At 39.1% G+C, this 25401-nt stretch overlaps 1 protein-coding gene across 7 annotated transcripts in view; it reads left to right on the plus strand.

Annotated features, from left to right (window-relative positions):
• The first annotated feature begins 868 nt into the window (after positions 1-868).
• LOC121330865 (trinucleotide repeat-containing gene 18 protein-like) overlaps positions 869-25401 on the plus strand; it is a 64320-nt gene continuing 39787 nt past the window's right edge. For all 7 annotated transcript variants that reach the window (XM_041277743.1, XM_041277744.1, XM_041277746.1 and 4 more), the window contains exons 1-3: positions 869-1036; positions 2523-2855; positions 22573-22749. In XM_041277743.1, the coding sequence (XP_041133677.1) occupies positions 2645-2855; positions 22573-22749 (388 nt within the window). In that variant the 5' untranslated portion in view covers positions 869-1036; positions 2523-2644. The remainder of the gene's footprint in view (positions 1037-2522; positions 2856-22572; positions 22750-25401) is intronic.

The following is a 25401-nucleotide window of genomic DNA, read 5'->3' on the forward strand; positions in this document are numbered from 1 at the left end:
CATCTTTGATAGCATTTTATGACGCATATAAAATACATTTTAGCGATTAGTTTGCGTTTAAACTTTTGAAGCCAAACATTTAACTTATTATTAATAAACAGCCACCCTTGCAATAATTGTAGGATAGACCTGTCTACTTTTGACGATTGTACTTTAATAAAAAAAAAAAAAGAATGCGGTTTTGATGCTAAATCAATGCAATTAAAGGAAGAGCTGAAAGCCACAATGCAAATATTTTGTTTTTCAAAGTAAAACAAACAAACAAACAGATTTGAAATGCATGAGGCGTAATAAAGGAACTCTGTTCTTCTCGTTTGTGTATCCTTCCCGAATAGGTATTAAAGACATCGGTTCCAAATGTCATTAAAACGTGTTATATAAAAGGGTTCTAGGTCACCCTGAAGATCACACACAAAAAAGCTTAAGCTTAAGTCGACTCTCTCTCTCTCTCTCTCTCTCTCTCTCTCTCTCTCTCTCTCTCTTCACGGCTCATGAAAATTATGTACATTAAAGTTGAATATAAGAATCATTCCGGACATAAATGAACTGAGCTGAATTAAATCCGCACAATACCGAGCTTCGGCTTTCTACTGTTTTCATCAAGCGCTTGAATAGGAAAGGTACCTTGAAACGGTCTTTCTAAAAATTCTCACTGGTTGTTTTGATCATTCAATCTGGAAGGGGAGGGGGGGGACCTTGAAACCGTGCAACCTTTTCGTTCATAATTGGTTTTATAGGACTGGCAATGAGCCAAGAGTTTACATAAAAGTGATCGGCGTTTGAAGCAGCCAATCGCGGAGTTTGTAGTAAATGTTTTGCTTGGGAGGCGGGGCTTGTAAAACAATGCTTGTTTCATTGCAAAAGAGTTTTCAGAGATCCGTGCATGAAGGAGTTCTCGGGGTTTCTGCCCCCCCTCCCTATGTTATAGCCTACCCAGGATGGTATATGGAGTATTTGAAATCTTTTGGGGAACGCTGTATGGATTTTTACTGTCGTTGAATTTGTTTTACATGTAAAACGCTGGATCTAAACACAAGTAAGCATTTTTCTATTTTCTAAGTAAAAACAAAAAACAAAACAAAGATTAATTTCAGAGGAGAATTTGTGAGCGTTTTTTAAAAAAAAAAAAAAACTCTTAAAAAGGCGGGCAGTTGTGTATAAAATACGATTTAATTGCGAAATGTATCCGCTAAATAAACGTTTTCAAGCAGTTGATCTTTAGAAAGAAAAAAAGAAGAAGCAGTTTGATTTGGAAAAGTTTCCTAACCAATGAAGCCTGGCGCATTATATAGGGAAAACAAGAAAATTAACTTGTGTGCTTTCTAGAAATCAGCATAGACGGTTTTATTTTACAAGGCGATCACAGTAAAAGTACTTTGAAAAAGCACATTTTGGACATTGTTCTTGTTGTTTGCTGTAAACTGCGATTTTTCTTGGAAGCAGCCGTGTGGTTTATAGCGAAATGAGATGTTTTAATTAGAATTAGGAATCAGTCATTCGGGGGGGGGGGGAGTATGGCATTTGGAAAACATTGAAAGGGTGTTAATTAAAATGGTGCTTGTTTTGTACAATTTCTATAGAGCTCTTTTTAAATGGGAGCACGCAAGATCAAATGTAGATTAGTAGACCATTGCGAAATACTGTGTGCGGGGAATGTGCAAATTGACAGCGTGAAGTGAAAGGGAACCCTTAATAAGAATCTCCATGGTTTCAATTTATAAACTACCTTAGATAAGCACGAATGGAAAGACAACGCTCCAAGTTTGCATTGATGTAACCAGCGATTGCTTTTGAGAACATAGAACTGCGGTCTGTGCTAGCCAAGCCAAAAAAGCACAATTCTTCAAAACGCTTCTCATAGAAATATAAGACAGTAAATAGTTACATTCCGTCATTCTTTTTCTGTAAAACTTAAAGCGCCTGTTATAATTAATAAGCTCGAACCATCTTAGCTACATTGTATATCCATGCAGGATTTGTACATCTAAAAAGAAGTAAATACATGAAGAAAATACCGGTATATCCTCATTTCCATATATATATTATATATATATATATATATATATATATATATATATATATATATTGTATACACAGACACACACACACATTTCTGTGTCACCTCGTTGATAGTTTCAAGCAGTATTTGTGTTAAAATTACTTCAGCCTTTCACAACTAACCAGGATACACACTCGGAGCTACCGATCAAAGCGATATATTCTGTTTATTTAGACGGGGCCAAAAGACAATTTTAAACTATTCACTGCCAAAGAGCTGTTTTTCCCCAAATCCAGTAAATCTGCCAGTGTGCTGTCATGCGGAGTAAAGCTACCTACATCCCCGCTGTTGAAATGGCAGTAGTAAAGTTCCCTGTCTTCTTGTAAAGACATGCAGATCAGTGGTTTAAAAACGAACACACAAACCGAATATTTAAATGTATTATTTAGTCAACGGTACAGTGGTTTTGGACGGTGATGTGGAAAACAGTTTTTCTAAGTATTTTCTTTTTTTTTTTAAATAGGTGAGCAAAATGCAAGAAAGGGACCTCAATGCACACGAAAACACAGGGACTGTGTAACAGCCTGGATTTCTCAGAGTATCTGGTAGGACAGAGGATTTTTCTGGTGTGTTTGCCTGCTTTGGATGATGGATGGCCGAGATTTCGGACCCCACAGATCTGTGCACGTCCCCCCTCCTCTGCTCACGGGGTTGGCCATGGAGTCTCACCGGCTCGGGGCTGCAACTGCAGCCGGGCGCATCGCTTCTTCCCCCAGCCACTTGGCCACGGGTCACCCGACGCCTCTCCATACAGGGAAATACATGTCATCCGCCATGAACCTTCATTCGCTCCATGGTAAGTGTCAATTTTCTTTTTTTTTTATTCGCCGAGATGTTATATATGAATTGCTGCAAAATAGTTAATTGTGTAGTCGCTTTGAAGGAAAGCTCTCATATTCAAATGCTAAATGTTTATGAGAGAAAAAAAAGAATTGTTTTAATCAGTTAATTGCGAATTGTTTGAGGCGCACTAAGCAAAAGTACTTTTATTTTTAAACACGCAGAATATCTACAAGATATACGCTTAGAATCGTCTCGAGAACGCCGATGCCCGACGTTATTCTTCATTATAGGTTTCTTGGTTTGAGAGTTATTTTAAATATAATAGTTCAGTTAATGGGAGGGTGGACATGTACAAGGAAACAGATCATTGGCGTTTCTTTGAGAAATAACTTTTTTTGATTGTATGTTTGTGTGTGTGTGTGTGTGTGTGTGTGTATATATATATATATATATATATATATATATATATATATATATATATATATATATATATATATATATATATATATATATATATAGACTTTCCTATCTCCATATTAAATGGAGCTAGGTCATTCGTACGACGAAGTAAGCCGCTGGCACCTATTAATTAACAATAGCTTTTGATTCAGCAAAACTAAGTCGTTTACATCTACCCCCATTACCCCCCCCCCCCCCCCCCCCCACTTACTTACGGTATATATAGCCCCCCCCCTCCCCCTACCCCCACCCCAACCCCCCACCCCACCCCTAACACCCCCCCCGCCCCCCCCCCCCCCACCCCCCCCCCCCCCCCCCCCCCACCCCCCCCCCCCCCCCCTCCCACACCCCCGCAAGTATAAAGAAATTTACACCCAAGCTATATAAAACACGCCATCATGCGTTTAAGCGATTCGAATACAGTTCGATATTGCATTAACTTTCTTAGCTAATATGAATGCATTTTGAACACCCACGAGTGGGTCGTTTTAAGCATTTGGTCCTATCGGGCTTATTACATTTACTGTAGAAATACAAGCCCATTAAGAATACTGCATTTCTAATGCCGCTACATGTAACCCAAGCACGGGACTTTATGACTTCTCTAGTCTGGTGGGCTGTTTTTTTTTCACTATTGATTTTGCCTGATCAATTTATAAACTTCGTATTTTTCGCTATACGTAATAATGTATAGTTTGTATACTGGAACCCCCAAACACATATTGTGACATTTTAATATACAATATAAACAGCTGGTTTGAAAACTCCAATGGTGTTTAATTCCAAATATATTGCAACAGTGTAAAGCAATCGAGGCTGGCGTTATCTCGTGTTTTCTTGTACGTGTTTACAGTCTGTTAAAGCGGCTTTGTAACCGTGTCTTTGTGCTCAGTGTGGGTGTGGGTGTGTGTGTGTTGTGTTGCATTTATAATTTTTGATTAAAAGACTCTTTGGAAGTACAAATGTGTCTTTGAAAACAAAAACGCGGGGACATAGGCGGATTTGGTGGTGCGATCGACGTAGTACCTCGCGTGTTTTAATGTAGATGGCTGTTTTATAAAAAATAAAAAAAGTACAACATGCAAATCCTTTTATATTACTCCGTCCGCCGTCTGTTCACGGAGCAACGGTTGAACAAAATGTCTAAAATGTATCCGAATGAATGTAAACACGTCCTTTCAAACACTGCCAGTAGCCTAATTGATGAAAATATATCTCCTGTTTAACCCGTTTTAATTTAGCATGTGGATACGATTAGCTCGCTTCTGTTAGATCTTTTAAAACGAGAAACAGACATAGCCTGATACGCATGTACAGATTTAATTTTGCCAGTCCGGTTTGCCTTTACTATATAATCTCCCTTGGATTCAGTACGTATTAAGCATACGTGGCCACTCGTAATGTGGATAAATAGATATTGCGTGTTTCAGCCCCTCTTGTGTAAATAGACAAATGGAAATTAAACTCTAGTAAACACTGAGCTGTTCGCTGCTTGTTGTCAATAACCTAAAGCGGGGTGCGCGTTTTTTTAAAGTTCTTATTTAGAGTAATCCCTGCATGTAAACACTTAATGCTATTATGAAGTGGTTGAGATGTTTGCCTACAGTATTGCAATGTTTCCCACGTTGCTATGTGCGGCATTACAGCGCTTCTGTTGTTCAAAAGTCTTTTGGAAGTCCGCCGAAAATGTTGTTTATATATTCTTTAATCACACTTGCTGTTTGATTTCGTTTTACTGATCTATCCAGTCCCTTGTAATTAGTCAAGACCCGATGAACCACAATTTATGATGTTTGCAAGCATTCCACCTTATGGGGCAATCCGCGGGAAAGAACGCATTTTATGTGGATGTTTGACTTGATAGACTATTTTTTTTTTGTGACAACGTATTTGTTTTTTTTAATTGAAAGCCGATATCATCACTGCAAAAGTGTAAGAAAAAAACATCTGTTTAATTAGAGAGAGAAAACAAACGAACCTCGAGGCTGGAATTGAAAGGTATGCATTCCTGCATTGTTTTTGTGGTGTTGCATTTGAAATGATGCGCAGAGACTATGTAGTGTAATTCAAGTTGAATGTAAAGAGGTTTTGCAGTTCAAATCCTTGCAGGACAGAACTCGTGCAGTTTATCCAAAAGGTTGCGATAAACACGAAACAATACTTTACCCCTAAAAATAAAACATTTTCTGACCTATAACATGCAGGCTTCTTAATAAACTCGGCACATTAAACCTGTTTTTACAAACTCATCTGAAGATGAGGTTTTGTTGCTGTGATGTCCTATTAAAGACATGTGAAATGTTCCCAGATTGCCCCTTTTCACATTCAGTCATCTTTGGGTTTTGCTTTATGAAGATTCATTACGGTGTGTGGTGCTGTGCATGCTAAATAATGTACCGGCTGATTGGGGTGGGGGATGGAGTGAAGTGTTGTGCTGAAGGTGTTGGCCAATGAACTTTTTAAAATTTGCAGCAGAGAAGGCATTTTCAATAGATCTTTTTAGTTTCACACTTCTTTTTTTTTATTGATTGTCTAAGGGTTCTTAAATCGGTGAACTAATGGTATTAGCAGCTTGCTCTTGGGTCAGTCTACAATCCTGATAAGGTTGCTTGTGTACCGGTATTCTATAATCTACCCAGCCAGAGATATGTTCTTGAAGAAATATTTAACTACAAGCTGACGTAAAGGTAGCTAATCTGTACCATGTGCTGGGCTACAAATTAATAAACAGCACATGCTTTTTGAATTTGGCTTTTTTTCGTTTTCTTGCAAGAAACCTTGATCCAGCATAAATGTTTCCAGCTGCTTGCCTGTACTTCGTTATTTATTTTGATTTAACATGTTTAAATATGCAATATGATTTAAATATGTAGAAGGTACACGTTCCATGCAGAATATAAGGTTTGCTTTCATTCTACCAAGACCACTGTAATGATGTATTGGGAGCTTGACGGTTGTAATTCTGGACCGCCTTTACTATTAATGTAATTGTTATAAAACAATTATAAATGCTTTAAAATAACTCTGTAAAGTTTAATTGTGTTTTCCAAATGTAAAGTGAAAGTGTAACATCTTAGGTTCTATTTTTTATATATATATATATATATATAACATAACATATATATATTTTTCGGGTAAATACATTTACAAGTGGCTTAAAAACACACACAGCAAGTAACATAATGCTCAAAGAACATACAGAGAGGAAAAAGCGATTTATATTGTTTTAGTGTCGATTCAAGCTCCCTATCTATCAGGCAACAAATGTGGTTAAAAAGCTGCCACGTTCTGGCAAGGGAGTGATTTGTTTTTCCAGATCCCCAGCTGAGCTGATATTTTGTGTTTCCTGCATTTAGTGCAATCTGAAAGCTGTTTACTTTGTAACATGGCTGTATAAAAAATTGGAATGACAGACAGACAGTTGCCAGTTGCAGCAAAGTCAGAATGTTGCATGTCAAAAGCACCACTGTAAAAACAGCTGGAGCTAACCTCACTGTGACCCCCGGTTGTCATGTCTATTTTGGAGAAGTATTGACATTAGACTGATTTGGGTTTGTCTCCAGTGTTCTGCTAGTTATCACTAATTCCACTCTCCTCCCTGGGAATCGGGGAAAGTTAAAAATCTTTTTAGATTGTGCTTTATTTATATATTATATTACATTTTGTACACCAACTCCATATTAAAGCAAATTCCATTTTACATACATGGATTTGTTTCTTCAGAAGACATGCTGTATGTGTATTTGAAACTTCATAAGGTGTTTAGTGTGTATCGGCTACTCGGCTATATTGTATAGTTTAATCCGAGATCTTATTAACCATTGGAGATGATGTCCAAACTGCCTTTCAGAAAAAAGAAAGGTAGCTGGATAAGAAAATATTACAACTGAAAAAACAAACTATATTGTATAGCATCAATGTTAAATGTTTCTAATTTTGCAACAGATATACAATCCCCACAGTAAATGACCAGATAGTTTGTTTCTTTCCATCTGCTCCATCACAGTGTTGCTAGCCATGCATTCTACATTAGTTTCTGTCTCGTGTAATCTAGCTCACTTATGAATTTTACAGTTATATCATTGAAACATTAATATTTTGTATACTTTTAGCTAAATGCCTAAAATGGAGGGGGCTTTGCTTAATACCCCAAGGAGTTGCGCCCAAGAAATATGTTTAAATATTTGCTTTAAACTAGTTTTAGATGCAGGAGGGGCATCTTCAGATTGTAGGTACAGTTTTGCTTCGAAGTTCATGTAATATTGGCATCTGGTCACAATTTGAAGCGAGGAAAATGGCATTTGTTTTTTTTTTACTTAGACCAGCTGCTTACCCTAGTGTAGCATGCTAAGTTCACACTGTAGAGAGGGAGAGGCAATCACTGGTAGAACATAATTTGCTATTCCATCTGTCTTTATTTTACGTATGTTAGACCCAACCTCCCACCCCCCTTTGCTCTCTCATCTCTCCCGATTAGTGCTCTAGCTGGATGAATTTATATGTCACAAAGCTGCCCTATTTGCCTTCAAATGAGAACCAGTAAGGTAGGGGCAGAGTAGAATGAGCCCCAAAGGAGAATAGCTGGCCCCTTGGGTGGGAGGACTGGGCCACTTTCTCCAGACTAAGAGGGATGTATGTGCCAAGTCTACCATGGTTATTAATCTGCAAGGAATTGAGCTAGGCTGTAATGTTATTGCTGTAGAATTGCTGCCGTATTTGAGCATTTATGGTATGACTAGTACCCAAACTACTATAAAAAAAACAAACAAAAAAAAAACAAACAAACAGCAACTGGTTATCTTGCGCCAGATACAGCCAGCTACATTTCTAGTGCTGGAGGATACCGGTATTCAAACTGTACATGTATCCTGTTTCAATATTAATGCCATCATGTTTGTACTGTAGATTTAAATGGGGCAATAAATAAAAAAATAATGTTCAGACATATGTACCAAACTGAGGAAGCTCATTTTTAATAAACCGAGCCCTCTGTTGCAAAGAGCAATTCATTACATTGAACCTCTGACTGGGGCAAGGGGATGCTTGCACTAAAACATGTAAAGCATGCTTTTGAATGTGTTGCGCTTGAACTGGTGAAAATTGCTCCATTGACACACACATTAGCATAGTGAAAGAGTAGTGGTTTCTAGATGCTCCACTGTTAAGATTACAAAGCGCTTCTTGTTCAGTAACTGCTAAATGTATCCAATTGCAGGGCTGAAAATAAGCCTCGATTGCATAGAATTTTGATCCATTCCTGGTTTTACCATGAGTTTAAGACACACCTGAACCTGTTACCTATACGCTGTGACTAATCAAGCTGGTAGTAAAACCAGGAATGCAGGAATCCGGTAGGTCTTATTTCCATCCCTGAATTGAGTATGCCTGGCATAGACACTGAGCTCCTTGTGTGTTTTATAATTCCTTGTGTGTTTTATAATTAATACACCCATTCACTCCTGTTCATCAGGAAACAATGTAACTTTCTAGTTGTTGGAGTGTGGTGTATGGTATGTGTCTATGTTTTGAGTTTAACCACACTTCTACTGTGAGTTGTCTCTGAAGCAGATGTTCAGCAGGCTAGGCTTTGAAATACACATTTTATAATCGCTAATTAAAACAAGAAACAAACTGCACATTTCAGATAACATGCTGCAGGCGGGCGGCATGCACTAAAACCAAAGATCTGACAATTCATTTAGTTTAATAACAGTATTCTAACTAGCTTGCCCTTTCGAAGTAAGGAAACAAAGTTTGAATGTACATATTTTTTTAAATCGCCGTTTTTTGTGCTTTGTTGAATTGCTGGCAAAGATTGACTGTGAGATTCTTTTTTTTCTATTTATTTCTTAAGTTTGAATGCCAAGCGTCTGTGCAATGGCTTCAATCAATCCCTTTTTTTTAAATTTATTTTTTATTTTTTGTCACCTCCATGGGGATTGTGATCTCACTTCAAATGCTGTACGCTTTTTTTTTTTATTAAGACTCACTGCTGGCACCATTACTTTCTTATGATTTTATTTTTTCTCTCAAAGGAGCAATACTAATAAAAGAAATGGTTGCACATTATTACCTGCTTTTGAGTTTCCCGATTTATGTGTGTGTTTTGCACATCGTTATACAGTTTATTTAACTGGATAGCTGGGAAATCCACAAAGCAAATCTCAGAATCGTCAGGAATAAGAGTTCATCGAGGCAATAAGATTGCCTTGGTGGGAATGGGCTGTGAACACTGTAAAATTCCGTGTGCAAATAAGTGAATCTGATAACCCTTTTTAACACAAAACAGTAGCTTCTACAGTTCTATACAAACACTAGTGTGTGTTTTAGGGTTTACCTGGAAAGCACGCTACATGTTTATCATAGCTGCGCTAACACTGATAAAGCGTGGTTCATGTAGTTAAAACAAATGTGGGTTTGTTTTGGTAAATTGGCTTTTGTACGTGAGTAATGAAAACAAAAAAAAAAACCCAAACTCAAAGGCTCTGTCCACACGATACCTTTAAAAGTGCTAAATCCGGTTAGCGTCCACACTACGCAGCGTTTAGTACCATACTCGAACCAGACTTTTAAATTAGATCACATTAGCTAGGGCGGGTTGTCAGAAGTGTGGACATTGTAATACCAAACTAAGTTTTTTGTCTATCCTTTAATATACCCAAATGCTTTGTGGACATTACAAATACAGGACTCAGAACAGGCGTCTGAAGGAGATGAAAACGACTGTCAATACTGCTGTAATTTCAGAGGTCTGTTGTACAGTGATGAATCATGGAGCGACGTGATCAGATGCCGAAATCAAGGCACATTGATATTTGGAGGGATAAAATCGGTCAAGGAGAACTTCACAGTTCAAAACAAAACCCACACATTAAGATAAAATCTACCTTGTGTTTTAAGAAACAAAGCCATAACGTTCATACTAAGAAGCGTTATGTCTTCCGTGGGAACGGTTCCATATTTGCCAGGTTATGTATTATATCAAGTCCCACAGTCCTTTGCGCTGCTAGGAACTGTAACTGAACTATTTTTAATGTGTACGCATTAAGACAGATTAAACATGAAAAAGTACTTTAATGTGGACGCTTTTAGCTGGATTAATTGAAAAGTTTGAGTACGGTTCTCGACATCAGTTATGTAGTGTGGACAGGGCCTTAGACAAACACCGGTGCCTTTTAAAACAGCATTTAGATTTATTTAATTGCATTTAGTATATCATGCCAGGCAGCTGTCTCATTAAATCAATCGCTGGTGGAAAGCAGGGTATTTTCCTATGTGTGTTTTCAATAATATTCTTTTAATAAGCGGTACATACGCGCTTCCCTGGGATGTTCTGTTGGATGCATGTATGTTCTGTGTGACTTGCAGGATATTTTGCAAATTAAAAACTTTTCTGTGAACAAGAACTAAAGTATTTTGAAAGTTCTGTGGCCTGAGCTCTAAACAGCCGGTCGGACAGGTTATTCTTTGATTTCAAAGTGCGTTCAGGGTGTGTGTGCACACTTCATTGCCTTTTTGGCTGACACTAGAGAAAGCAGACTTTTTGTAGTGGTTTTATATATTTTTTAAAGGCAAGCTTGAATTTGGATTAAAGTCAGTAAAAGGGAGAGAGGATCTTGTCTTTAAAAATGGCACTTGAAAGGATGATTCTGGGTTTGTCGAGTCCAGCGATTTGTGTTAAGCGTTGGAGTTGTGTGCTCAAATCCATCTGCAGTATTTTCTTGGCCCCTTTTAGTTTCTCTCTCTCTCTGTCTCCCACCAGCAGTCACACATGCCTTCAATAATGGATGAGGGTCTGTTTAAAATGTGCAGCAGATTAGCCTTTTTTTTTTTTTTTTTTTTTTAGTGACATAGTCGCTGAGCATTGTTTGTTTGATCAAACCTAGAGGTGTGTATACTTAAGTATAGACAGAGGGGGGCAAGTCAACTGACAGATGGGTATAGTTGAGAAAGCAAGCCAAAGAAAATCTAACAGTAACATTAAAAAGGTTGTAGTAAGGGTTGTTCAGAAATCGGCATGTTGCCTGTACCTTTTAACACTAACTGTTCCCACAGCTTCTCAAACTGACTTTACAAAGCCCTCCCAGTGCTGAAACCGTTAAGGGCGGTTATTGCTGGAACCCATTATTGCTGTAAGATGATGACAACGATCGTGATGATGATAGCCTTTGTACATTCAATGTTTATGATAGGAAGTTCTGCGGGGTTGAAATAGATCTACCGCTGTCTTCTGGAAAGTTTATAGCCACATGCATTTTCTAATTTCTAACGTGCCATTATCAAATGTAGTAATGGGAAAAAAAGATGCTAGAATGCTGTTTATATGATGGGCATGTTCAATCAGGGTGTTTGTGTTTAAATGTACAGCATTAATCTGTAGCCTGCAATATATTTGATTTGGTGTGTGTGAGTTTTCAAGTTTGAGAACCCAGTGATAATTCATGACACCTAAATTTTACTACCTGCCCAAATCAATATGGGCAAACCCTATCCTCTACCTGTCCAAAACCACATGGGCAAATGCTCTCCTCTACCTGTCCAAAAAAACATGGGCAAACGCTCCCTTTATCTGTCCACATCCACATGGGCAAATGCTCTCCTCTGACCAGCGGTGGGACAGGTATTCATTCACTCTTTTGCTGTTCGTTTGCTAAAAGCAGAACAAACCTGTGGAAACCTGTGATGATTGATAACAAGCTGCTACCAAAGATCTGGGTTACCCCTCGTTGGTGTTCTGTGGATAAGAAATGTCTCGACCCTGTTTTAAAAATAGACATGTTCTCTGTTGGTTCTTCAGATTTCAGAGTTATGTATGGGGCTTCCTTTACAAAATAACAAAGCTAAGATGCTGTTAATTTGTTCTCAAATAATATTTTCTATATAATTCTCAGCAGCTTGGGAAACTAGTCATCTAGTTTAACTGTAATGGGACGGAGTGGGGAGATTTGAATCAGTCCTTCTTGTAGGTCTAGACTTGTGTAGTGGCAATGACAAGCTATTTGACTAATGTGGTTAGGTTGGGATAGTGACATGCACTACTATTGTCTTTTTTGTTTTGTTTCTTCCTACTTGATCTGCATCTTTTGCCCCAGGTGGCAGAGTGGATGGGGGAGGGAATGTGCAAACCAAAGTTTCCAGTCCTTTGAGAATTTTCTCCAAGCTGCTTTTGTAAACTGGCTGTCAAATGTGATATGTTTGTAGTTACACAATAACGCTTCCTGTTAGGATATTGTAAGGAGTAAAAACTTGGCTGCATAAAGCTACAAAAAACAATGTCTCTGTATGATGGATAGTGTGTGTTATATGACACATTCACAAACAATTGTCTTTTTTTTAAATTTAGTAATTGCGAATTGTTTTATTATTTTCTCCCAATTTGGCGCATCCAATTATTTTTAGGCTCAGCTCATCGCTACCACCTCTGCGCTGACTCGGGAGCAGCGAAGATGAACACCTGCTGTCCTCTGAAGCATGTGGCGTCAGCCGACAGCTTTTTTTCAGACTGCAGACTCACTGTGCAGCCACCTCAGAGCTACAGCATCAGAGGACAACGCAGCTCTGGGCAGCTTACAGTCAAGCCCGCAGGCACCCAGCCAGACTGCAGGGGTCGCTGGTGTATGGTGAGCCGAGGACACCCTGGCTGACCTAAGCCACCACCCCCACTCCCAGGAGGCACGCTCGATTGGTCGTCTATGGTTGGTCGGCAGTGGAATAGCCTGGACTCAAACCGGCGACCTCCAGGCTATAGGGCACATCGTGCACGCGGAGCGCCTTTACCAGATGTGCCACTCGGAAGCACAATTTGTGTTTTTTATTAATAAGATTTGGTTTGCTTAAATAGTGTAGTTTGTTTTATTTTTTTTTAAAAAAGACTACTTAGTATGTATCTGAATTGAATTACACTTTGATCCTTTCTTGGTCTTCGCGAAAACAACAATGAACGATTACCTTCATGTGATTACATGCTGTAATTAAACAGGAAATCCAGAGTCCATTAGTGATAGAACTAATTGCGTGGTTTCCACTCAAGCCTAATCTTTATCTGCAGATTCAGAACCCTTTCGAAGCAGTTAACAGTATTTGGTCACATCCAGCTTTCCCTCGCTCACAGTTCATCAGTGTGTTTTTTGTTTCCTTAATTCCAGGGACACTGTTGTTGCTTGTTGTCCATTCAAAGCTTTTCTGCACCCCCCCCCCCCCCCCCCCCGTTTTATTTTTTTATTTTTTTACCAGGCTGGTGTGGCACGGGGTATTTAGCTTTCTTTAAAGGTCACTTGTGTAAAGGCAGCTTATGAATTTGCTGGTCTGAGCATAAATATTATTATCTGTATTGGCATGAATGTAATGCTGTGTAAGTAGACGCTTAACTCTTTGACTTGGAGTTGTTTGTTTGTTCAGTATTTTTATTTATTTATGTTTTGGTTGTTTAGCCTAAAAAACGAAGCATTATTTAGGTAAAAAAAAAAATTCTAGCCTAAAAAAAAAAAGTGCCCAGTACAGAACGTTGTCATTTTAAAACTAAAGCTTTTATTATGTGACAAGCGAAGATTTCAAACACATGGCTGACACCCTTGTGTGCGCGGGTGCGTCCTGCTTAAACTTCTGCCATGCTCTGCAACCTTAATTTTGTTTGACGTGTTTGGTAAATCCAGGGTTACGGCTCTGATGGGGCCGTGAAAGGCCGGAAAGGAAGTGCCTTTTCGGGCTCAAAGGGCTCGCTGATCTGTGCCAAGAGTGCTGTTGTTTCTCATCCCAGTCTGGGCTTGGATCCTGGGGCTCAGGTATGGGGGTCTATGAACAGGATAGAGAGCAGTGGGGATGGTATACTGGAGCTCCGGCTGTCGAACTGAAATGCTAGGCACAGTGCATCATGTTGTCACCGGGACTGTGGATATCTGGAAGGGTTTATTCAGTTTGAGACCAAACATCCCATAAAACCCATCTGCTCCACAAAGAACCTCGCTGCATAGTGTTGAAGTTCTTCATCTGAACGAGGTAAAACAAACCTTAAGCTTCTACATATAAAAAGAAATGCATTGACACGTGCATACATATGAACACAGTATTTTCTGTTCTTAGGTTAATGAATTGATTTCTGTATGATGCTTTTTTTTTTTTTTTTCCTAGCCATGCTAGCTAACTTCTGGTGCTTGACACCAATTACTGTACTAGCAATATAGTAAAGCCAAAATTTATCAGCCAAGTTTTAAGCTGGTTGGGAGAACTGAAAATGTAGGCCATTTTCATATAATTGACAGCAATAATAGCAACAAAAAATGATGATTGACCACTTTGCATTTGGTAAATTAGATTATTACTACATTTTCAAGCACACTTGCGGTGCCCTCTCTCCCACCCCCAGGACAAGTTTAACTCCTCCTCCTCCTCCTAATTTCCCAGATAGCTACTACATTGTGATGCCACAAACTCTCCCATTACTGTACAGAATCAATAGTAAACGCAATAGCCGCAAATGGCCATGACCACTTGAATTATTTATCTGGTTAATCTGTGTCATATGCATGCATTTTGCTTTGAAAGTGCTGTGGTATTGCAGTGCTTGTTATATCCAGGGAACATCTTGCAGGACAATGGTAATGGGGCACAGAGAGAGAGAAACCTGGGTTTTGTTATCATGTGTCATAATTGGATCAGAATCCATGGAACGGGATGAAAGAGAATGCAAAGAAACAGCTGTCTCCTCGCAGCCCCTATTGAGGCACTGTAGATTATACAGTGCCAGGGCGCTAACACTACAGAGCCAGTCTCAAGGAGTGCTTTAATCAGCCTGCACCCTACAATTTCACTAAGCAAATATGAAAGACATATTTCTGGCTAAATCAATTTTACTATTTGCATATTATCTTTTTTTTTTTTTTAATCGGGTAACCATTTTTTTTTTTTTTTTCAAATATACCTTTTAAAACTGATAGTTATTGATTTTATATTTTCTTAAATACATATTTTAAAACATGTTATTTCTCATACACTTGGGGGTTTGCTTATATATATATGTGTGTGTGTGTGTGCAGTTGGACTGACTGGGTTGGTGGCGACATTATTTTTTAGTTCAAGGTTAGATTCCTATCTTTCTCGCCTTTTCCTTTCTTTTCATGCTTAACATGAACAGGGCATCTCGTCACTATAAGACAAGTAAAAATAACTGGGGATGTCTTAACAATGGGAGCCGATGTAAGGAGATCTGATTACAGTGTTTATGGAGGCGGGTGTGTGAAATGAAATGAAAGCGAAGGGGGAAGGGGTATAGGAAACTAGTGGAACTTGCAAGGAAGACTATTCAGGGTGTGTAGGGTGACTGGAGAGCTGGAGATTGAACATTGTAGACGGGACTAATCGCTATGCAGCCCCTCTACTCTGCTTCCCAGCCAGGAGTACTAGCATTCAGCTTTGTGCAAGAAGTTTTTGACTTGCAGCTGACAATCAGAACCTTTTTGAGCTGTGATCGCTGATTTACCTGCTAGCTGCAGCAATGATTTTAAAATTACTGGATCCCTTGATAGCTGTAATTAGTCATTTTTTATTACAAATGATACTGCAAGGAAAGCAATTAAAAAGAGAATTTTATAAAAGTACACTGCGGAGAACCACCATGGGAATCAATCAGGTTCTAATGGGGGGTCTATAGGGTGAACTGTGTAGATTTATAAACTCATTAATTAGGCATTACAGCTTAGGTAATGTATCTTTTTAAAATGCAGAGAACGTTTTTGTTTAGTTTGTGTGTAATTCTGCGTGACAATAACCTTTTGTTTTTTTTGTTACTATGTATTAATTTATAACCAGGACCTTTCCCTTGCAAATAATAAAACATATTGATCATTTATCCTGTGTGTGTGTAAATTGTATAGACTTCATAGATTTTTTTTTTTTAAATTGAAACTGCAATTGAAAAATTATTGAACTGCGTTAATATAAAGAAAATAAAAATAAAAAATCCTGTAAAGTTTTTTAAATAATAAAATAAATAAATAAATAAATAAATAAATAAATAAATAAAAAAATGTGGAATACTTCCCCTAAAGCTGTCGAGTCTCAGGTTTGTTAACACTGGGGGGTGTTTGCATTCTGAGGAGCTGGACTATGGGTCTGATTGATAACGACGGCTGCAGACTCTGGGAGGTACGATCCAGATGTGGACAGGCTTTGCAAGCAAATACGTGTGAAAATGCATTAGATGTAATTGGACAGCATGTGAGCAGACGTGAAGGTATGCAATGTGCTCCTCCATTATAAACAGGCGCTCCTAAGAGCAAGCAAACACGGTGCCAGTAACGATAGGGTTCATTCCACTAACACATCTTGGTGTTTTTGTGTCTTTTCCATGTCCTTCAATTAAAAAGCCGCGTTGGTTTAAACTCGGGCACAATCTAAAGAACGGGTTTTAATTTAAATAGATTCGCGCAAACAGATGGGCTCAGCCTGTGCCTTATCCTCGAATGGTGGGCGTTTTTAACACAAGATTCTTGCTGTTCACCCTTAAAGCACGGTTTCTAAGCTGATTTATTTCAGAGCCGTGGAGTGCTATCCAGGATGCTTGCTTCGTAAACCCCAGCTCTAAGGAGATCACCTTTCAACAACGGGGCGGGGGGCGGCTCTTGTCCATCGGTGACCTCACCTAGCGCAATTATCGCGCTGTGTGCATTAGAAAAGAGGAAGTGAAAATGTCATTTGCATGACAATGCGCTGCTTAAATTGGTTACACCTAATCAATTTAAAATGAAGGTTTGTTTCTCTTGGAAAGCAGCCACTAAAACAAAGTTTATTGGTATTGTATACAGTATGCGTACTGCTTAAACCTTTACTACTTTTTATTTTATTAAAGTGATTACTGTTAACGTTATCATCAGGCCGGAATGATTTGTGGCTTTCCTAAGCCCTTCTCATACTTGCATAGTTGTATTAATACACCTTTTAGTGTTCAGCTTCGTTCAGTAAGTTCTGGCTTTTATAAGGGAGGGTGAAAGAGTGGATTATGGCTTATTGAATTTTGCAATTCAAATTGAAACTCTGGCAGTTTTGCCAACCTGCAGGTAGAAGGCAGATTTCTATTTTTAGTTCGGTTTCAACCCGGGGAGTTAAACACAGGGTAATCTTCAATGTTTGTGCTTGCGCTATGTTTCCTGTTCGTATTATTGCAACGGTTCGTCTGGTGCACTGTTTTGACGATGGCCTTCAATTTAAAACAACCGTTGTTGCAATTTCTATCCCCATTATAATGCATGCAAAGTGATAAACACGTCTCCCTTGTGTATCGTTAATACATTGGATCTGTCCTTGGCAGCACTGAAATACAACTGACATGCAGCTTAGTTAGTTTGCTGGAATATAATGTTAAGTGCAATACTGTATTTAGTGACTAACATTTTTAAATGATCAATGTATTTACATAAAATGTACTAAGTAGTACATTAGTAGTACAATGACAACCCGGATTATTTTTGTTTTTCTTCTTTGTCTCTGACCGGTACATATTGGAAATCAAGTCATTAACAATGTAACTGTTGGGCAATATAATTCTCGTCTCTCTCTCGTGTCTTTATATGTATTCTTGCACTGGGAATGGAAGCGTGCTCCACGCCCGGTGCGTTTCACATCATTAGGCACGGGCACTGTAATTGCAATCCTGCAAAGAAAATTGCAGTGGTGCCCTCTCCACTTTCAGTGGGTCACTCGCATTATTTAATAATAATAATAATTATTATTATTATTATTATTATTATTATTATTATTATTATTATTATTTGCAAAATGTTATTATATTTGTTTCAATGGTTAGTGCTTTGGTTAATATATAAAAGTAATACAAAATTGCGACGTAATTTTCCGGAGGACGGCTTTTTTTATTATTATTTATTTATTTATTTTAAATGTAAGTCCTTGGTGACTGATCCTGTGACTCTATCTGTATGAAATAAAACAGCACAACATTCCCCCTTCGCGGGCTTAACTGCTTCCTTTTTCTGTCATTCAAATAAATAAATAAATAAATAAATAAATGCTGTTCGCTGTTGAGAACTGCAGTGACAAAGCTGAAGACCAAAAGCGCCTGGCTTGTGCTTTAGACAACCTCTTTCACATCCCTCTGATCACAACCGATGTTCTTGGACATAAATGATATTCCTCACCGGCTGTGGAAGAGCTGTTTTAAAAAAGCAAAATACTCGGAAGCAGATTTCGATAAACGTGGAAGATTTAAACTGACTTAATCATAAATATAATCAAAACTGGGATAATCAAAACTGAATGGTTTTAGTGTGTGTGTGTTTCCTTTAATGATCTCTGGTTTGATGGTTTGTTTGTTAGTCAGTTTTAAAGGTGCTTTATTTCGCCTGGCTTGCAACAGTCTAATGTGAACAATACCTTATTTCTATTCATGCACAAACGGTGAATATTTTCGCAGAAATGTAGAGTCTTCTTCACTGTGTGTTCTTGAAAGGATTGACTTGTCAAAGGATGCTTCACGCGGTGCAGGGTAACGCGGGCATACGGTATAGAAGCAGTATGGTTTTAAAACTTTTGATGCGCGCAGGTGAATGTTGCCGCAGATCAAAATCACTGCCTACAGTTTTTAAAAGGGAACCGCAGAGCAGACAGGAAGCAGCCTTTCAGATCGAATCTTTCAAAAGGCTTTGTAAGGCTTCACTGCTTAGCACTCTAGGCTGGGGTGTTTGTTGTACACCATGTCTTGCAGTTGTATTAACAATTATGCAATTACTGCTCTGCGCTGTCCTTGGCGTGCACCGTTTCTGTGTCCATCACAGTAGCACTGAGAAGCAGGCAGATGAGCGCCTTTTGTATTGAATGCCTTTAATGCAGTTCAAGCCAGTGTTCTTCCAGGTAGATGGGAACGGTTCTGTCTGATTCTTTTGGAAGGGACGCTTGATTCCATTGGGAATGTTGTATCATTTTGTTGTGTATAGCACAAATTATTAACAGTTATAATACAGTTATATTTGCATACAGGGTCTTTTTGTTTGCCAGAAATTATTTCATTTACTATGTTTTTTTTATTTTTTTTAATTAAAATACCTATTCTCTTCTCTGCAATTGTAAAACACGGTATTATTCTCCTTCTTAGCAGTGTGTGTGTGTTTTTTTCCCCCTCAGTCTTAATAGCCTACTTTTCTTTGGCTTCGATAAAATGGCTGGCTGGATTCTAACTAGCCTTTTTAAAAAATCTTTAGAACTGCACTTTGCAAATTGCTTCCCCAGCCTTCAGTGTTCAATTATGGCTCCGCTTTGTGCTTGCCAGGGTAGGGGAGGTTGCTGCAAAGCACCAGGCCCATGCACAGCTCTTCGGCAGGTTGGCATTGGCAATTAGGAAATGCAGTCCGATCCCAGGCTGTGCCCCCTGGCAAAACGGATCACCATTCCTCATGAAAGATTAACTCGAGCTGGCTTCCGTAACTAAACTGTATCAGACCTGCTTGAATTCTTAATTCGTTTCGAGACAGAAATACAGTAGTTTCTAAAGCTGCACCATGAAAAAACATTCCCTGTTAAGTGGAAGAGGGTTGTTGTGATAGGAAAGGTTGTATCACACCTGGATTAGGGATTGCAAAACTGAACAGGACCCCTGCATTCCATCACACTGACATTTACTGGAATTGTGCATTCAGGAAGGCTGGGAGATGGATTGGGTTTACCAGCAGCTGCTCTGCAGTTTGTTTACATTAAATCAGTGATTTAATAGCATTAATACATGCAGCAGATCTCCAAGGCTTTTACTACTTACTCTCTTGCAAAGTGTCCCATTTTGAAATAATCTGACTGCTGCTTTTTGTTAATCTGAGTTTTAGCACTGCATGCACAATTGTTGACATACAGTGTATGACAAACAGTTTGTGTTCGAATGTTACGCTGGTTATTGTAAACCTCGCCTTTTTATTTTAGTAACACAGTTCTGACTGCTGCAGCTTCAAAAAGGAACAACATTGCAAGCATATTCACTCTATTTGTTTGTTTGTTTGTTTTATTTATTTGGCTTCTTTTTTTTTTATTTATTAAACTATAACTCAAGCAATATGGAAAACAAGCCACTGGTGCTTAAATTACATATACCATACAAAAACAAATCTGGCGACCAAACAGGCTTTGTTGTTATTGAAAAATATATGTCCTGGCTAAAACTAGTTCAAATTATATCTATCAGCCATCCACGGAAATATCTCTGCTTATTAGTCTCTACGGCATTGGGTAGTTGAGTAGCCTATTTTAAAAAATACAGCCCCTTTTGGCTTGTGAACAGTTCTGCATCACGAGATGGATGTACTGCCAGAGGATAAGTAGGGTAGGGGGGCTGACCCTTTGGAAACCTATCTTCTGTAGTGTAAAAGCATTGCATAACTCGCACACCAACATGATACATAATTACAGCGTGTCGGTGTACAGGTCCTAGGTGAATAATATTAGAGGTCTCTCCCTAGTTTTTTTGCCTTTATCTCACTGTCTCAATGGTAACCAGCAGTCATTAAGGTTTGGGAAGTGTGTAAGACAGGCTCTTGTTCCTTGCTGACAGAAGCATTCTTCACAGATGGGAGCAGGGGAAGGGTTATTGTGGTTTTTTTTTTTTTTTTTTTTTTTTTCTTCTCCTCCTGTTCTTCATGGAGGTGCTGCATTTCCAAGTCTTGCTGTGACCCGCAGAGCAGCAAGACCCAGTGGGCGTTGAAAGAACAGGCAGAGCTCCTATTGGTATAACCTCAAGCTTAGTCATCCTGTTTGTATCGACAAGGATTTTGTTCTTTTGATGCTTTTTTTTTTTTGTTTTAAATATGCTTACAAATGAGCCCTGGGATCACAATATAAATGTGGTAAATTAAATATATATATATAACAAGTGCCTGCACAATTTGACCTGTTTTGAATCTGTTCCAAACATGTGATTCCTGGTCTTTAATATTGGGATAGGATGGTTTTAGATGTAATTTCTTTTTAGATTGGTATTCACCCATACTTTAATAGAATTTAACTGTAAGCATGCTCTGTGCTGGTGGATGCTTCTTATAGTGATTTTAATATTTCATTATAATCTCACATCCCCAAATTTATGCAATTTTATTAGCGATTAACAACTAAACTTGAACTGATAGCCATCCTGGTTTACATAACCCCCCTCAAAGGAATTCTCTAATCTCCTCTTACACCCCCACCTATCTCTCCCTCCCTCCAGTTAATTACATGTTAACCTTTGGTACAAAGGCTCATTTTGTTGTCCCCCCCCCCCCATGTTGATTTAGATGCTGTGTTTGCATATGCAAAGACAGTGTCATTGGGCTGGAGCAGCGCAGACGCTTCTCAGAAAGCAATTCCAGCTCTCTGTGGAAGGTGTGAGAAGCAGCAGTGTCTTTATGCAGGCTCAAAGGGCAGATGCATCTTTCTTTTCAAAAAGCCAGAATGAAACGCACACAAACAGGATTGAAAGCCACTTAACAGTTTTTTTTGGAGAGATTTTACACTTTCATTTGCCAGAGAAAGCTGACCCTAAAACTGGAGTTTTGATGCTACTGAGTGTCTGTAGTTGGCGTAAAATGTCTGTTTCATGGAAGGGTTTGTATCTGGGCTCAGGATCTTCTCCTAGACCCTGAACACACGGAGGACTCGCTGCGGTTTCTGATTTTTCTCTTAATTTTCTTGGTGCATGTGACCCTTTTAAGTCAAGTCTGTTTCTGAATGGCCTGGCCTTTTTGCTGCTAGGAAATAGCTCTCCTACTTGTTTCCATGTGTCCTCTGAGGACACAAAGAAAGTCTTAGGGAAGGTTTGGTGAGTAAGATACTATGCATCCGATTCCTTTCCTGCATGGATTTCAAGGTTGGTGAGCGAGCAGATCTCTAGTCTGTTTTTTTAGTGAGCTATGTCACCTACAGTGTAAGAATGAGTCATGCGGTTCTATCCTGGACTATGAAATTCGAAATTCATTCAATGGTTTGTCGCGCATCTGTATTTTGTAGCTTCCTATTCTCTCCCAGGATGTTTTTGAGACTGGAAACTAACCATAAAAAAAGAACAATAACCACTATAGTTCCAATATGTCCAGCCAATATACTTCAGTATCTTTATTTACAGCACTTAACTATTTCTTGTAAATGATAGCTTGGCATTTTTATTCAAATTTTTAAACCACTTTCCAGTATGGTGCTCAAGTGACCAGTAAAAAGAGTGACAGTTATGTGTCTGGATTTGATTATTAACTCCAGGATTTTTCCCCCCTTTCCCTGGTAATTTATTCTTGTCTGTGTGTGTTTTGCTGTAGGTGACTCGTTCCCAGGTAGCTCAAGTCCTTTCCTCAGTGGGTACTTGACCAGTGGTTTAGGGGGCTCCTCCACACCCCATGGGACCCCCACTTCACTGCCTGCCGAGCCTTCCTTCCGGGCACCCACCCCTTCCAACTTGCAGATAGCGCAGCTCTGGGCATCTCACCCCCACGAAGGTAAAGACTTGACGCTTAGAAAAGTTTAACACCATAATATGAACATATGACAATTTTACCATCTTGTACTAACCCTTATCCATACTATTGTTTACTCTAACTGTGCATTGCTTTGCTGTTGTTGCCTGTACTTTACCATGCTTTCACTGGGCCTTAACAATGTATAGTATCCTTCTTTGAAAATCTCTCTCTCTGTCACTGCTACAAGGCATTCATTACATGTGCTCGGAATGGAGCCTGGTGATTAGAGAGAAAGGCGTGTTGATACAGCTACGTTATGGCTTGTACTCTAGAATGATTGATAGTTGAACTCCAGAGAAGCTTAAAGAAAACAAACAGACTTTTAAATTTGTTTATAAAAAAGAAAGAAAAAAACAAACAGATTTGTGGTATTTAAGTCCCAGCATCTTTTGTAGATGTTCAAAGAGTCAATCGAAGAAAAATATATTGAAAGCCTTAGTGTGTCGTGTCCCCCTCCCACCCCCCCCCCAATTGGTCCCAAGTTGAACTTCTTTAAAAGTACTCTGGGTTTCATCTAGTGTCTCTTACAAGGTTCAAAAAATGTTTGAGTCATTCTTTTAAAGATTGTTTTTTTTATTTTATCCTCTCGGCACCCCGAAAGCTGACCTTGGCAAGAGGCATGAGAACATAACAACCTTTAAACTTTCATCGCAGCCTTTCTCTGCATGCGGCAATGCCAGTCGGATTTGAAGTGGCTCTTAATTGTGTTCTAGCTTTCCTTGAAGTGGTTTTTGTGTTCAAAACAATACCCCCGGGCCAGGATAGGTACCAGGTGAGCATTCTCATCCTAACAGATGTGTTTATGCTGCAATGAAAGATGTGAACGGCCAGGGGAATCACTCTTTCTTTTGCTCAGCAATTTACTTGTCTGCTCTGCTTTGATAACCCAGCAGTGCTGTAATTATGCAGCAGAAGATATGATGGCATGTACTTATTAAAGGTCAGTGGGCTGGTTGATGGATGATTGGTACCTTGTGATGACAGGCTGAGGGGCCCCTGCACAGCTGGGTGCGGGGTGGGGAGGGGGGAGGGGAGAGGTTGAATGGGGAACTCGCTTACTACACATTCAGCACATGTGTCACTGTGGATCATAATCCTAAAACAGAGTCATTTATCAATCTGATACAATGCTTTATAACAGACTCCATCATTTTCATATGGAACCTTTTGAACTGTTTCCCAGATCCTTTATGATTTATGTATGGTATGTTTTAACATGGTAGCTTTTAGGGAGGGACAGGCCTTTAGAAATATCTCTCTCATAAATTTTAAAGCCCTGTTTGCCAGTGGAACCAGCATTAAAACAGGACGATTGGATGATGGCAAAGTGCAGTCTGTGTTTTCAGTTGCCTTTTGAAAATATTTGAACATGAGTGTTTGTTAAAAGGGCACACCTAGCTTTGGGAAGGCTGGGTAGGGGAGTGAAAGAGGAGGTTGTACTTTGCTTTATTGACCAGCGGTGTGCCGGGGCTTTGACTGTTTCTATTTTATGAAAAGGAAAAAAACTGTGCCATTTACATAGTTTACCAAGGTTGGAATCGCAGGTTTCAAATTGATTTTTTTTTTTTAGTTTTTTATAATTTATGAATTGCCTGTAATGTTTTAGATTCTCCTTACACTGTTTTTGCAGTCGACTGTTAGATGAATGTGGATTCTCACGTCACCAGACACTCATTAACACGTTGGTCAGCCAATTGCATGTGTGGCAGGGCAGAAGCCCTGCTGCTGTAAATAACGCGTGTGGGAGAGTAAGGTTGGCAGGACAATCCTGCTGTAATTGACCACAGACTTGGGTACGTTATGATACGTAGTACGAGTAGAACAAGCATGGACTGTTGCATAACTAGCAGGAAGGTGTCTGTAAGACCTGCGGCTATGGTACTTATTTAGAGTGAGTATTCGTTCATTGTCATCCAGGTTATAAGAAATAAACCTTTTAATTCTCGCTCTTTGCATCTCTTCTAAGCTTCTACTTGACATTTTCTTGTTTTGATCTCCCGCCACATGCATCACACATGTAGCCTCCCAAAGCACTGTATCCATTTCATATCTCCCAATTCAAAAGCATGTATGGTATGCTAATCTGTATTCCAGTTGGCTGGTAGTCTTTAAAGAAACCTCATTAATTGGCGTCATTACCGTAAGGGCTGTGGTGAAAATGATACCTGCTCTCAAACTTCCCATCTGGAAACAGTAAATTCCTAACAGGGGCTGTGAATCATGCCTCTGATGTAGCATAACAAAACTGTGCTTATGCGCATGCTTCAGTCAGAATCAGGATCTGTAGGAATCTGACAGGCATTACCCTGTGGAGAACAGTAACTTGTCCTAATACGAATCTCATGGCAGCTTTTAAAAATGCTGATTCCCTTAATGCGTGGTATATATTGGTTTGTATCTGCAAAGTTGCACCAGCTCATGTCTCTCCCACTGCCCTCCCCCCCATGTATTTCAATCACTTCGCCTTCACAGAAGAAAGGCATCTACAAATAATCCCAGCCTGTGTGTGCTTCTCTCTCTCTGATTGCTGTCACTTGTCTCTGTTTCCCGAGTATCTTGATGACGGTCTCTCCCAACGACGACCTCTGGTAGTGATCATTAATGTGCCCTGACCTATGGCCTTCCACCCTG

The sequence above is a fragment of the Polyodon spathula genome, chromosome 18, assembly GCF_017654505.1.
Source record: "Polyodon spathula isolate WHYD16114869_AA chromosome 18, ASM1765450v1, whole genome shotgun sequence".
NCBI lineage: Eukaryota > Metazoa > Chordata > Actinopteri > Acipenseriformes > Polyodontidae > Polyodon > Polyodon spathula.